The 14732-nt window shown below is 47.0% G+C and overlaps 1 protein-coding gene across 1 annotated transcript in view; it reads right to left on the bottom strand.

Annotated features, from left to right (window-relative positions):
• The window catches only part of SPOCK1 (SPARC (osteonectin), cwcv and kazal like domains proteoglycan 1), a gene marked incomplete at both ends in the record, with an annotated part of 530118 nt that overhangs the window by 132314 nt on the left and 383072 nt on the right, over positions 1-14732 (bottom strand). The window contains one exon of the mRNA XM_079701955.1: positions 2867-2993. Within this exon, the coding sequence (XP_079558081.1) occupies positions 2867-2993 (127 nt within the window). The remainder of the gene's footprint in view (positions 1-2866; positions 2994-14732) is intronic.

The raw sequence follows: 14732 nt of genomic DNA, 5'->3' as shown, positions 1-14732 counted from the left end.
GCAACCTCTTAGTTCTTCAAACTCATCATCCTGCCTTAGAGCCTTGGCCTATGCTATTTCCTCTATCTAGAACATTCTACCAACGCCCCCCTCTCAGAGTTTAAAGGACACCTCCTCAGAAAGGCCTTCTCAGCAGGCAACCTTCTCTAACACAAAAAGCCAACTTTCCTGCTCAAACTGCAGGTTGGGGGGGGGGCCCTGACCAGCAAACATTTGCAGAGACATTCCCTGGGCAACTGGCAGCATCTCAAGCCACATCTGACAGGTTACGACTGCTCCTTGTAGCTCGGGGGTCAGGGGGAGCTGGCATTTGAAGCTATAAAGCACTCTGTCTCTCTTTCAGAGCACCACATGTATTTCCTTGGTACCAGTTACCAAAATTTGAAGTTACCTATTTATTTGTTTGGTCAGTTATTTCTGTCTGTCTCCCCTACCAGAGTGTAACCTCCAAGTGAGCAGGGATGGCGTCGGTCTGGTTCCCCACTGCCCTTCCATGCTCTGCACAGTGCCTAGAACAATGACAAGTGTCCAAGAGATAGTTGCTGGACAAACGAATGAAGGATCTGTCTAGAGTAGGCGATTACGGAGACAGACTCTGGGGGGCTTTGCTGTTGACGGTGAAGGGTCTCAGCTTAGCTGCGACTGCAAGAGGAGAGCTATCCATACATTTTAAGTGGGGGAGACGTACAAACAGACTTTTATTGCAGAATTACCCTCACCTCTTATGTCACGTGGAAATGGATTTGGGGGGCCGGGGAAAGGCAGACTGGAGGTAAAGAGTCCCATTAGGAGGTGTCTATAAAAACCAAAGTCCTCACTGCTCAACGTGTGGTCCATGGACCAGCAGCATGGTCGTCACCTGGGAACTTGTTAGAAATGCAGAATCTCAGGCGCCACATCAGACCTGCCCTGTCATAATCTGCATTTTAACAGAATCTCCAGGCAATTGTTCACATATCTAGAAGCTGGGCTTTAGGTGAAAGACAATGATGGCCTGATCTGCCTTCGGGGAGTGGGGGACAGATCTGAGTCATCAATGTTATTATAAATGCACTAGTCCAGACAGTGCAGGGTGTTAGAAGCAAGCCTGCGGTTCCTTCGGGATCAGGGAGAGACACGACGCGGGGATGGTAGGCACACTCAGCCAAGCTGGGCTGAGCTAATGAGCCAGGACGTTCTGGCTGTGCCCCTGGGCAGAGAAGCTGTAATTCCCACTGCAGGTCTGACGTTGGGGAGGTATGGCTTACTGACTCTGGCCGTGAAGAAGAGCCAACATTTTTATTTCCACTATATCATAAGTTCCCCCAGCACCTGGCACAGAGCCTGGTGCATAAGAAGGGCTCTAGTGATACCTGTTGAAAGAACAAAGGAACTACCAAGCAGTAATTATGATACTGATATCCTAAAGCAGCTTACACGGGTCTGGGTGCAAGCTAGATGAACCTTCTGGCTTCCCGTTTTGTTACATATATTCCCTTTGGTTAGAGAACTGTGAAAATCCGAGAGAATAAAAATCGACTTTCAGTGAATAAAAGTACATGACTCACTCTTTCGGTGAATAATAATACATGATTATTATTATTACTTGTAATAATCCTAATAAGCTTCTGAGGACGGCAGGCAGTGAGGGACCCCCAGGCCTATGCAATCTCCACGGTGTAAAGGTCAGGATGGTGAGCGGATCGCAGAGAACAGAAGCTATGTGTGCAGTGGGGGAGGGACAGAGGTGGGGCCAGCGCAAAGGCCCGAGCCCAAGGACCACAAGGCAACGTGGCCACAAGTGACCAGGGAGTCACCAGTTACAACTCTCATCAGCCCCAGACTCCCTTCTGCAAATGATCCCTACAGAGAAAACAAGAAGAGAGATAAAAGCAGTGCAGCTCTGGCTGGAGGGGGATGGGAGAGTCAGAGCCCCACTCCTCGCCCCCCACCCTGTCTCAGACGCGCACACACAACTCTTCACGCCTAGCACGAAGGGTGTGGGAGTGGGTGCTGATTTATATTTGTTGAATAAGAGAATAAGCAAACCCTTGTCGATTCTGTGGTTTCTTTCGTTCATTATCCCACCGATATGTACCCATTCCCAAACACAAATGGACAACCTTAGCCCAAGGACACTGTCTGTAGTTCCAAGAACAAGTGGTCACCTCCTTCCTCCACCCTAGGGATCCCTGATTCCCTGCCTGCAATTCCTTTTATTAGAGCCCAGTTGAAATGCTCCTCCTGTGTGAAACTTCTCCTCCTTGTTCCAGTAAGAATAAACAGACCCACTTTATGCCTAGTCCCTTTTTCTATGAAACCATTTTCTCTTCACTGGTTTGAGTTAAAATGACCTGTCACCCTACTAGCAACCCTGCCCCCCCACATTAGACTGTAAGCCCTGAAGTCCCCAGAGAAAGGAACAGCAGCCTCTCTAGACTCAGGACCTGGTGTCGTGCTGGATACATTCTAGGTTCACAATAAATGCAGCTTAAATGTGTGCCGACATCATACACCTCCCTATCACCGCACTGTCTGTAAGGCAGGCATCCTGGACCTCCCTCACATCTTTGCTCCCCATCAGCTGAGCTTTGGAACAGCTTACTTCCTCACCTCCTCCAGGAAGCTGGCCTAGATTCACTTCAGGATCACACACCTCTCTCAGAATCACCCTTCCCCTAAGCCCCTGATCACTCCAGTTACATAGGAGAGAATACGTTTATCTTGTCTCTTAGGCCAAAGAGTCTGTTCATGTGGCAGCTTCTCAAGGGCAAGCCTTAAAGTCCACCGAGATTCACAGGTCCCAGTTTTGGCCCAGAGAGCCTTGTCAGAACAAACAGACACAGAGTACTTTTTGATGACAAAAAAGAGAACGAAGAAGACCGACCTTGGACGTATAGGTGTGGCCGTCGGAGCCGCAGACCATGGCTGACTGTGCCGTGGGACATGGCTTGCACTTGACCAAATTCGAAGGTCCAACCCAGTGTCTGTGGGCTACATTCCCCTTCTTTTGCCTGAGGATGAAAAAAAGAGGGCATAAGGTAACTGAAGCTCCAGTCTCCATGGTCTTTCCTCCAGGTTACCTGGATAAAGGCCAAATAAATAAGGGCTGGTCAAACAACCAGGCACATCCTGAAGGCCCCTGGCCAGCACCCCCATTTGTTCCAACTTGCTGACAGGGGGCAGGAGACAGTTCCAAAAGCCTAAGTTCAACCCACCAGATGGATGGAGGAAAGCAATGTGGACATTAAAAATGTTGTAAACACATGACTTATTGACATGAAGAGACATTCACAACACACTAAAAAGACAATGAGAGAATGACTCCGTCAGCTTCCCCAGCGCCCCATCTGGGGTGTGGCAGATCACAGGTGCCCCCAAACAGCACCCAGAGCCTCAGACGCCTCCGGGGCCAACCAGCAGCCTCTGAGTGGGAGGGTGCAGAGACAACTCAGAGAACAGTCTAGATAGAAATGCACCTCCAAACACAACCAAATGACTTTATCACAGCTGTGGAAAACCATCTCTGGATACGTTTTAAAGCAATTTCAGTCCGGCTTTCAATTTGCCATTCGATAGCCCGGTTCTGAGGTGATGTCACTTTCAACTGCTAAAATCATCATAATTCTACTCTTTCATTCCAGCTCCAGTCTCCCCCTATCCTAACCTTTGTCATAATGATAAATGGTGCTATTAGGATGGCTTATGTCGACGGAAGGAACCCCATCACCATATCATAAACCACCGAAATAAAGGCCTGCAGTTACGGCCTCCCTTTCCCTCTTAGTTGAGGCTGCTTTCCCAGCAAACCACTGAGAGCCACTCTCCCAGCTGAGGGGTGGGTTCTGGGTGGAGGACAAGTGAGTGTGAGCTGCCCATCAATCAGGCGGGTACTATGCCCTTAAAGTGCTTTGCTCTGGTAGTCCTGCAAGGTGCTTATCCGGGCGCTAGAGTCAGAAAACACAGGTTCAAAAGTCAGCTCTGCCTCTTACAGTGTGATCGCAGCAGGGTATTTCACCCTGTAAATCTCAGTTTCCTTATCTGTAAAACGGGGGGGGGGGGGGCGCTGGGAATAGTATCTCCTTCAAGGGGATGGGATGAGGATTGAAATGAGCTGATGTATGTAAACAACTCAGTATAATGCCTGGAAAATAGGAAGCAACAAAATTGGTACCTGCTTTTATCATTATTATTTGCCCCAATAGATGGAGGTATAAGTACCGTTGCCATAGAAATATGACTTAACTCTAAAGCCCTAGGTTTGGAATGGTGCTGAACTCCCCAGAACTCATGGGCCCCAAGGAGGACATCTTTTCTGCCAGGTGTGGAATGGATCTCCAGCTCCTCAGGAATTGGGGTTTGGCATCTGACATAACCTACCCTCTTCCAAATGAAGGAAAGTGAGAAAGAAACGGCACCCACCAACTTGGTTCTTATCCTACCTCAAACCGGCCCCAGCGATTTGGGGGAGGCAGTAAGAGCAGGAAGGTCTGTTTGGGGAACTGCCTTGGAGGCTGACATCGAGAGGAGGACCCACAGCACAACACTTGGAGCCATCAGGGATCCCAGGCTGGACGGGTTGTAGGGCTGAGCCTGTCTGACCAATGAACTGGTAGAGGAAGTCCTACGAGGGCACTTGGAGATGGCCTGGTCCAGATGACTCATTTTCCTAACGGAAGCAACTAAAGCCAAGCTGGGGAAGAGTCTTGCCCACAGTGATGGAGACAACGGGTGGCTAGATGCGTGGTAACATTCACACAGCTGCAGTGTGTCCAGGGATGACTCTTCTTCAACCCATCTCAGTCCCACCTAGATGAGTAGCCTGAAAATTTGCTGGGGCACCTGCATGTTTGTCACTGGGGCTCTTCTCTCCGTCTCCCTGCTTCCAGAGCAGCTACCCACCTTGTCCCTGCTTCTCTGTCTGGAATAAAAACACCTGCTGTTTGCATTTCTAAATCACATGGACATGAGGTCTCCTATTATCCTTAACCAAACATACTTTCTTCTTTCAAGGTGTGTCCTGGACTACTGAAAAGGGGATTGTAGGGGATGGGATGCCATGCAGGGGACAAGCCGGCTGTTGGCACAGGAGGACGTGATTCCTTCAGAAGAACACCACACATTTATCAGCATTCGCAGAGCAGACTGTCTGATGCTGATAATGAATCAGCAAATACAGGCAGCAGTTCTGGCAGCTGGCAGCCCTTCTCCTGGGTCAGTCCCCAGTGTGCGTTGCCACAACTGAAGCAATTCTTGTTTTGAGTTCCCAGAAAGCGGCAATAAAGTCCAAAGAGTGGGCAGCTTTGCTGGAGCAGACATAACCGTGTGCAATGATGCCCCAGAGGAAGGAAGCCTGAAGGAGCTCAGCCAAAGGCAGACAAGGGAGAAGTGAACACTGAGCCACTGGCTTTGAGGAAAAGATAGAACTACCTATTAATCACCAGCTAGTGGTGGGTTATCCCTGTCTCTGGACCTGAACTTCACTATCAAGCGTGTTAAGGGGAGGCAAAGAGGTGAAGCTGGCCAGTGCTTCCTAGTGGGCCTGGTGCATCAAGGATGCTCGATATATCCTTATTGGGTGAGTGGGTGGTACCCTGCGTGCTGACCACTGCAGCGGTTACTAGCAGTTAATCACAAAAGCACAGACTATCTGAGCCAGAAAATACCTTAAAATGAATCTAGTCTAAGAACTTTATTTTATAAATGAGGAATTGGACACACATAGCAGAAGTGAACTGCCCAGTGTCACAAAGAAATATGGCCAAGTTCCTCCATCTATATCTGTCAGGTTGAAGTTATCCTGAAAACGACTGCATTGCTCTAGGACCATTTTAATTCCCCTATTTTGGCATCTATATTTTCACCATCAGGGCTCAGTTTTATAAATAAAATCCCCGTGAAACACTGTCCTTGACTCTTCACCTGCAGTGGAGAAAGCTCTCTCTCATACCTGATGCCAGGTGGTCATGGATTATGCCCAAGAGGAACCATGTCTGACTTCTCCTGGGATGCCTTGGGCACTAGAGGTACAAAGGCCAAGCCATTCTGAGTTTTCCCAATTCTAATAAGACAAACATACCTATTATATCTAGGCAAACCCAGGTGTTCCTTACCCCACTAGGACCCTAGCGGAGACGGCACCCAAACCTATAGTCTCTGTCCAGAGGCCAAATTACACAAAGTAACGTACAAGTATATGTGAGCCCAAGGAGGCATAACTTCCCTGGTTATTGTGTGTATATTTCAATCCCCACAATTCAGTGCAAACCATAAAAAATAACCAACCCAGTCGAGGCAAGGGACTAAGCTTTCTGGCTCTAAGATATTTCACTTCTTGAGTCAATGAAGAGTGAAATCCGATGAAGGTGTCTTGATGGGATTGCTATTCCCAATGTCAGAGACATTCATCAACTGGGGAGACACAAGCAATTTAGTTCAGGAGGCAGGTCCCGCCAGCCTTCCCTTTGGCCACAGAGCCCTAACTCCATCCCAGCCTGGCTGGTGCTGGGGGAAGCCACACCTCCTATCCTACACACAGCACGGCACAGAAAATCCCAACCGACAAGATGGAGAGAAGAAAGACAATCGGAAGATCACCAGCATTGCTTACTCTCTTTCGCTCAGTTGCTTATTCTTGATCCTTTTTTTTTTAAGTTTACCAAAATTTCCAGCATGTATGTTTTTGAAGCAGAGTGATGATTCTTAAGTCCAAATCTGGTGATGCGACTCCCATACTTTAATTCTCCATCTTCTCCCAACCTCCTAGGGCATCGTCTGAACTCCTAGTTTTGCTGTTAAACTGACTGAGCCTGTCTTCACTGGGTCACTGTTTGTCTGCTTCCCTCTCTAACCTCCCTGCCACACACACATCCATGTATGCACAGACATACCTATGCATGCACATACACACATACCCTATGTACACACACCCCCATGCACACTCACACCTATGCACATGCATACACACATACATCATGCACACTCACACCTATGCACATGCATACACACATACATCATGCACACACACACACACCATGCACACGCACTGTACACGCATATACACACCCATGCACACACACCCATGCACACAATGTTCACACACACACTGACCACCAATGTCAAATATTTTTTCTCCAGCCACCCTTTGCTACTTCCCAGAGGCCACCAAAGGGCTCTGTATCCCTGTGCCAACATGTGAGTTTTTCCCAGATCTGAAACACCTTCATTCCCACCCACGTTTCTCCCCTCCAACCCTCTCTGCCTCATAAGCCCTCCTTCAAGGCTCAGTTCAAAAATCCCCTCCCCCAGGAAGTCTCCGGGGGCCCTTCCACAGGCAGGCAGGCTGCACTCTCAGCCCAGCATGGTCCTGTGATCACTTCTGCTCAGGCTCCCCTACTAGTCTCCAAGCAAGCACCCTGATTTGACTGGACCAAATGTTAAGACGCTACTATGATTCAGATAGGACCTGGCATACACCCAAGCTAAAAGCCTTGGAGCCCATCCTGGACACCTCCCTTCCCTGACCTCACCACTTCTCCCCATCACTCAGGTCCTACTGATTCTATCTCCAGCCAGCCATATCAGCCCCTTACATGTGCCATGCAAACTCAAGTCTGTATTGACTTGGTAAATGCTTTCTACCTACAGAGCAAATATCTGCCCCTTGTCTGAGCTGCAAATCGACTGCTTTCCATGAAGTTTCTCCTCCCCCTGGGAGCCCTACCCCAAGCGGAATTAACCATGACATTATTTGTCCCAACACACACCTTGTTCAGACCCAACTGTGACAGTCACCACAGCACAAAGCAGTTCATTTTGTTTCTATCTTCCTCAACATACTGTACCCTCCTCAAGGGTAGTGGCTGCGTCTTAATCATATTTGTGCTCCTGGTGCTTGGAGACAGGGTTGACCCTTAACACATGGGTGTGCTCAGTGAAATAAGTGAATTTATTAATTTGGACTTTTAGAACTTTCTCCTTTTATTTCTGGAAATTATTAGCAGTAACCAGAAGACAAAAATTGCATGTTGTTTAAGCAGTAAGAATTTGACCGACTAGAAATCCTAATTCAGACTTGAAAAAAACAATTAGCAAATATGTCTGAAGACAGCAGAAAAGTGGGTAGGGAGAACTCTCCTGTGCTTCTGAGGGCTCAGGGACCCCCGTCCTCTTGAAGTGAGATTGTCTCCAAAGCTGGGGGAGGACCTCCGAGACAGAGCTTCCAAATTCCCAACTGAGAGTAATTTTCAAACTCGGGAACGAGAAATGAGAATTCTCAAGAACTCTCGAGAATTGCTGAACTAATAAGTTTTTCTGTCTTCTTCTCGATACTATATTTATGTGTTTTTTTAAAACAAACAGGAAATATTACATTTAGTAGTATTCATAAGGAAATGTAGCTTAAAGTGAAAATTCAAATACTAGAAATTGCCAGCAAACATGATTGGGTAGTATTCAAGTAATGTGTTATTTGGATCTTCTAGCAAGTTAACAGCACTGCACAGAATCACATGTTGATACTTGTTCTAAAGCTACTTTTTGGAACACCACTCAGAGGATTTCTGTAAGGTACACTATGCAAATGCATTTATTAATATTCATTTTATTCACAAGAGCAACTCACCACTGGCAGCATAGTGGAGGACGACCACATTCTTATAAGACGGCAGTAGCTATAGGCAAGACAGACCAGGTCAGGACTGCTCTTTCCTGTCCTAGTTCCTGGAAACATCAACCTTAACCTTCAAGTCCACACGTCAGCATTTCCTGCTCTTGCTTCCCACTGGACCCTGCCACTCTTCACTCAGAGATCCTTACCCTCACCAATCAAGGCAAGTCCCAAATCCTGCCACTTCCCCAGCTGACAAGCAAGGGAATCTTTGAGGACATGAGTTGTGACCCAGTATTTCACATGAGCACGGGCAGAGTAGGGCCATAATCAGGGCCCACAGTAAAAGTGTCAGGACAAAGACTTCTAGAGAACTTTTTTCCAGCAATCAATATAAAAGCAGGTGTAAAGCTCCTGACATCAATACCACAGGATGAAATTCAACAAAGTGTATCAAAAATATCTGAATGATGCAGTGGGGGTAGGAGTTGCAGCTGTATAGAACTGCTGACATTTTTTTCAAATTTAAAATTTTTTTTATTTATTTATTTTTGGCTGCTTTGGGTCTTTGCTGCGGTGCACGGGCTTCTCACTGTGGTGGCTTCTCTTGTTGTGGAGCACAGGCCCTAGGCACACAGGCTTCAGTAGTTGTGGCTTGTGGGCTCAGTAGTTGTGGCACTCGGGCTTAGTTGCTCCACGGCATGTGGGATCTTCCCGGACTAGGGCTTGAACCCGTGTCCCCTGCCTTGGCAGGCGGATTCTTAACCACTGCACCACCAGGGAAGTCCTTTCTTCAGTTATTGAAGAAGACAAGACCCCTTCATTTTATTTAATACACTGTGCATTCTAACATGTTTGCATCACTTTTGACAGAACTGTTTTACTCTGCATATGAACAGCTGGTAAAAGAGAAAAGCAATTCCAGGTCACAAGTAGTAGCAGCAGCATTCCAGTTCTTTTCTGTGACTGCTCCACTCCAGTCTAAATGCCCTGAACACAACACCCTGGCAGTAGATGCTGCCATTACTCCATTTAATGGAAGGAAAAAACAGAGGCCTACATAACCAGTCCCAGTCCCTTCTTCTCTGTCCTGTCTCTGTTCTCTCGTCAAATCTCTACGGCAGACCTGTCAGCTCAGAGGCCTGGAGAAACCACCGAGGAACCAACCCCTTCCATTAATCACAGTGTCTGTTTGCTGGCAGCCAGCATTACTGCATTTTACTTTCATGTTAACATCAAACTGCCCACTGGAAACCAAGACTGAATTTGTTTGCAAAATCAGAACTAATTGCTTCTGAAACAAGGATGGAAGATACTCAGATAGTTGATATGGTGGCTACTTTGAACCAGAGACCAAATAATGAATGTTAATTGGAAAGAAAACATGTTAACCACTGAAATAATCTGTCCCGTAAAATGAGGCTATAATTCCTCCATTGTTAGGGTTATCTGAGTCATTATACTAAGGCATAAAATTACACAGGAGGAGCATAATGGCCTGTGTCATTTACAAAAGCTGTTTTGTGAGAGACAAAGGCTCCCATATGAGACATGCTCCATCCTGGTGCCCATGGGCTCAGGAGTCTCCTTCCTTTTCCAAATGAAGAAGGTCCCAGACACAAGATCCTGTCCAAAGAGAGTCCAAGTTTCCTAATAAACAGATGTCTGTTAGAGAACTGTGGAAAGAACGCCCAACCTCCGTGGAGTAACTATTGTGCATCTCGGAGTGTTCTAAGGGCTACTGGGCACTCACGTGGTATAAACACATGCTGTTTACAGAAGCTTGAAATTTAAAAGGGCAAATATATAATAATGATAATAGCAGCTAAACATTTACTGAGGACTTATGATTCTGCTGATACTACTGCTATTACTACCAGCAACAATAAGGACCATGTTCTGAGCTCTCGCACTGTCCCAGGCCCTTTACATGAACTGTCACATTCACTCCTCCCAGCAGCTCCAAGAAAGAGGGAAGTGATAGTGCAACATGGGAAGAACATGGGAAGTGTTGGGAGTGAGTATGAGTCGAGGAGACTTCGTGAGCAAAGCAGGCTTATGGAAGGACCCAGACTCACAAGGTGGGCCCTGGTCATCAGGGTGAAGCATCTACTGATCCACTGATTCAAGCTGGCATGTCACTCACAGGGAAGCCAGCACCCTTGTGTGTCTTCACTCCATCTGGCTTGGCCCAGGTAAGGAGACTGAGGGTTTCACATACGCCAGGTCGAGGCTTAAATCCATCAGAAGAGATAAGCAGGTGCCAGAATTAGCAGAGAGCCATCAGTCCCCAGGCATGCTTCCAAACCACCACCAAGCCAGCTTTCTAAAGCACCTTCAAAGCCATAGGAAAAGTACGTATTTTTTACGTTTTTAGAGCTGAACCAGGGCCACCTAAAAGATATGTGCCTGGTATGGATGCAATTCCAAAAGCAGGAACGTCTCTCTGGGTGTATGTGAATGGCAACCTCTGGACTGCAGTTCATTTCAACTTGAACCTCCATGACCTGTCTTTCACCTGAGCTGCGTAATGGCCCAGGCAGCTGAAAAGCATCTAATCTTCATAGATGACAAGATTCAATAGCCAGAGGAGAGTTTCCAACAGCACTGTACATGCATGTGTAAAAGAGCTGAAAACGTTTAAGAGGGAACACACCCTTAGCCAGGAAGGACTGAGGGTGTGAGAAAGGGAACCTCCACTTTGTTACTCTATATGTCTAGCATTTGACCCTCTTACAACCACGTATTGCTGGTTTAATCTGTTCAAAATCTAAAAAAGGAATGCACTTTCAGAATTTTTAAAGAAATGCATGTTGTCAAGCCTACCCCTGTCGGCCAACACTCCATTTCTCCAGTAGTGTTTAAAAAAGTCAAGGTGATTGAAACAGAAGAAAGATCTCCCAGGTGCAGGAAGGAGGGCTGAAAAAAGGGAGTTTATCTATGTAAAAGCCTCCTGACCAGTGCTCAAAGGCTTCAGTGAAGAACAAGGGGTCAGATCTATCTGAACTAAGTTTCTACATTACTGCATTTTGAGGGCCTGTTTAAGCAAAGCCATCAAAACTGAAAGTATAAGTATTCCAAAGGTGGTTAGGATCCTAGAGACAGTCTACTTTTTCAGTAAACATTATGTACCTACTATGTGCCAGAAATTGGGCAAAGAATTCAAAGAGAATGCTAGATTTGTGTTAAATGTGCTTCCTATAACACACATTACATGTAACAATTATTAATTAGCATAATGATATTTAATTACTCTGGATGGCTGAATTTATTTGGGGTAGGTGTTACTTTAACTGTTTTTAATTCTTACATCCTGAAACGGTAAAGATTCTCTGAGAATGCTAACTTATCCAAGAAAATTTCTACGTGGTAAATTTCTACGTGCTATTACTTTCAGGACCCCATCACCATTCTACATTTAAGAGTGTCAGAAGCAATTTGTGTGACCAATGGGCAAAAGACAAGAAGGAAAGGAACTTGCTGAATTACAAACCCAGATCTCTGGTGTTCCTCACATTTCTGGACATTACTTGAATCAAGGTTTCCTTTTACTTGAAACCAAATAGATATGTCCAGGGATCCTAATCAAACCCAGTTCTCACCTAAACTCACAATGCCCTCAGCGTGCCCACATCAAATCATGAAGATTAGCAGGCTGATGTGATTATGTAAATTCCACCAAGTGGCCTGAGACTCTGTGTCTGCAGTCACCTTCCATTGAGGCAACGACAGAGCACGGCCACTGGCACCAAGGGGCTCTATGAGGCGGCGATGGTGGAGTTTTAACTCAAACTTCAGCTTGTTGAAGAGCTCGGCCCCTGTGGCCTACAGGCAAAACCCACACACGTACACGTACACATACACTTACAGGCCCCAGCTAAAATTCTGCTTTGTTAATGAAAAGTGCCAAGCTAGCAGTGTAACAGCAGCTATTAGGGAAATGTAAGTGAACGGCTGGGCTTTCTTTATTCCCTTAGGATAATGGATAGCGGAGTACTGTTGTAAAATTCCATTTCTTCCTAAAAGGGGGCAGGAGAGGAACTGTTACAATTACCCACTGGCCTTTGGCATTCCCATTTGATTTCTTGTTTGCTGATTGTCTTTGTTTGCTGGCCCAAGAAAGCAAGGTCCCTTTCTAGCCCTGAGACCTTAGAGGAAATCTTTAGCAATGGATATGCTCATTGGAAAAAAATCAAACGAAAGCCCAGGGCCAAGAATTTCTTTGCCTGCCTCTCTGAGTGTTCATAATCCTGCCTCTTCTCGGGAGGGGCCAGAAGGACTGAGGGTTTTGCTACCACGACTTCCAGCTAAGTGTGTGTGAGCTCAGGTGTGCACAAGAGGGTGAGTGCAGGCACATGCAATTCTACCACAGGGTCTGCTGCTATCATCTCAGAAAATACATGCTTGCATTCCTGAGGGGCAGTTAATTATTATGGGACATGCGTATGAGAGAAAAAATAGCCACGTTTGTTTTCTAGTCACCAGCAGCAAAGCAACCCCATCCTGGGAGGGCTGCATATGATCCACTTTAGGAAGAACAAGTCGGCAAAATGAAGCAGAGGTGGGTAGATGGCATCGGGGATACCGTCTTTTCAGGACAGGCCCAGAGACAGGCTGGAAGCTGACAGAGACATGGATCCAAGGAGATCCAGTTGAACACCATCATCCACAAACCATCAACATGGCACCATTCACCACCACCAGTGCCATAGAACACAGGCATGGCCACATCTGCATCATAACTTTCTCCTGCTCTGAAAGTTTTCTTCACAGTCAAGGTCAGAGGAGAGAAGCTGGAGCCCTTGACAAGTTCCTTCTTGGCTCTGTGGCCTTCACTGGTAGGGAATTTTCTGGGTGGGCGGCCAAGAATGAAGCCTAGCTCCCTTGGTCTTGTGTTTTCTCCAACACTTACCTTCTCCAGCCAGGTTCCTCCCACCCTTTCCCAAGGGCCAGCTCCAAGGCTACTCCTTGCAGGAGATGTCTCAGACAGCCCCGCCCCTTCCCTGAAGCATGTCTGTCCTATGTTCCCAGTCCCTTGTTTGTGCCCTGCAGCTCTTTATCATTGGCTACTTTGGACTAGGCTCATTCAGGTACCCAGCTGCTCCGATGCACAGACAAGATGCTCAAGAATGTGTTGGCACAGGGAGCAGGAACCCTGTGCCCTAATGCTATTCCAGAGTAGAACCTGGACCAATGTCTAGAAGTTACCAAGAGAAAACCTTCTGAGTCAGCATAAGGGAGATCTCTCAACACAGTGAGTGAGAGCTGTCCCAGGACAGAGGTTCCATCTCAGGAGGTTGGGGAGGAGGCTGCCAATAGCACAAGAGTTAACGCAGAGGTCACCTAGAGGAAGGGGATTCTATAGAAAGCACACTCCGACATGTGTAAGCATTCTTCTATGATGGACCATGAGGAGGTTGTTTCTATTTCCTTAACACTGTAGTCAAGGGCACTGAACATCCTGGAATACAGATCTTTATGTGTATCTCTATTGGATTCCATGAGATAGATTCTCCAAAATGGAACTAGGGGGCCAATGAGGCCAAAATACCCACCAGAAGTCTGTTGTGAATACCTGCAGAGTGCCAAGACCTGGAGTTATTCTCCGGAGGGAACTAGGTATTACAAGTAAGTGGGATGAGCATGATCGGGGTGGGAGTGGGGGATGTGCTCTGTGGCAGGGAACTCACTAGCCATGACTACTGACACCAACCAGCCAGAACATGAAGAACAGCAGGGCCTCTGCAGATGTGAGCTCATGTGCGGCTGGCAAGGATTATCACCCCACCTGACGGTTCCTTGAGCAACTGGAGGCTCAGATGGGAGACTAGCTTTCACTGGACACCTACTATGTTCTAGCATTACTTTAAAGTCATCCTCTGTTAAGAAAATGCAGATTCCAAGTAGGAAAGTGTCTGGAAGGCAAAGTGGCCCTTACACAGAAGACGGGCTTCAGGCAGCCTTGCCCTGGTCCCCCATCTCTGCCACATAAAGGCTGTGCAGGATTGAACAAGTCACACAGCGTCTGAGCCAGAGTCCTTACATGCTCTTAAACTACTAGGGATACTAGTAAATACCACTGGTCCATGCTGCCCCTTCCCTGCCTTCTACCCATGGCCCAGCCCCAATTGCAGGGGGAAGTGGC

The sequence above is a fragment of the Hyperoodon ampullatus genome (genome assembly GCF_949752795.1).
Source record: "Hyperoodon ampullatus genome assembly, chromosome: 4".
In the NCBI taxonomy this organism is placed as follows: Eukaryota; Metazoa; Chordata; class Mammalia; order Artiodactyla; family Ziphiidae; genus Hyperoodon; species Hyperoodon ampullatus.
This window is presented reverse-complemented; position numbering and strand designations above follow the sequence as displayed.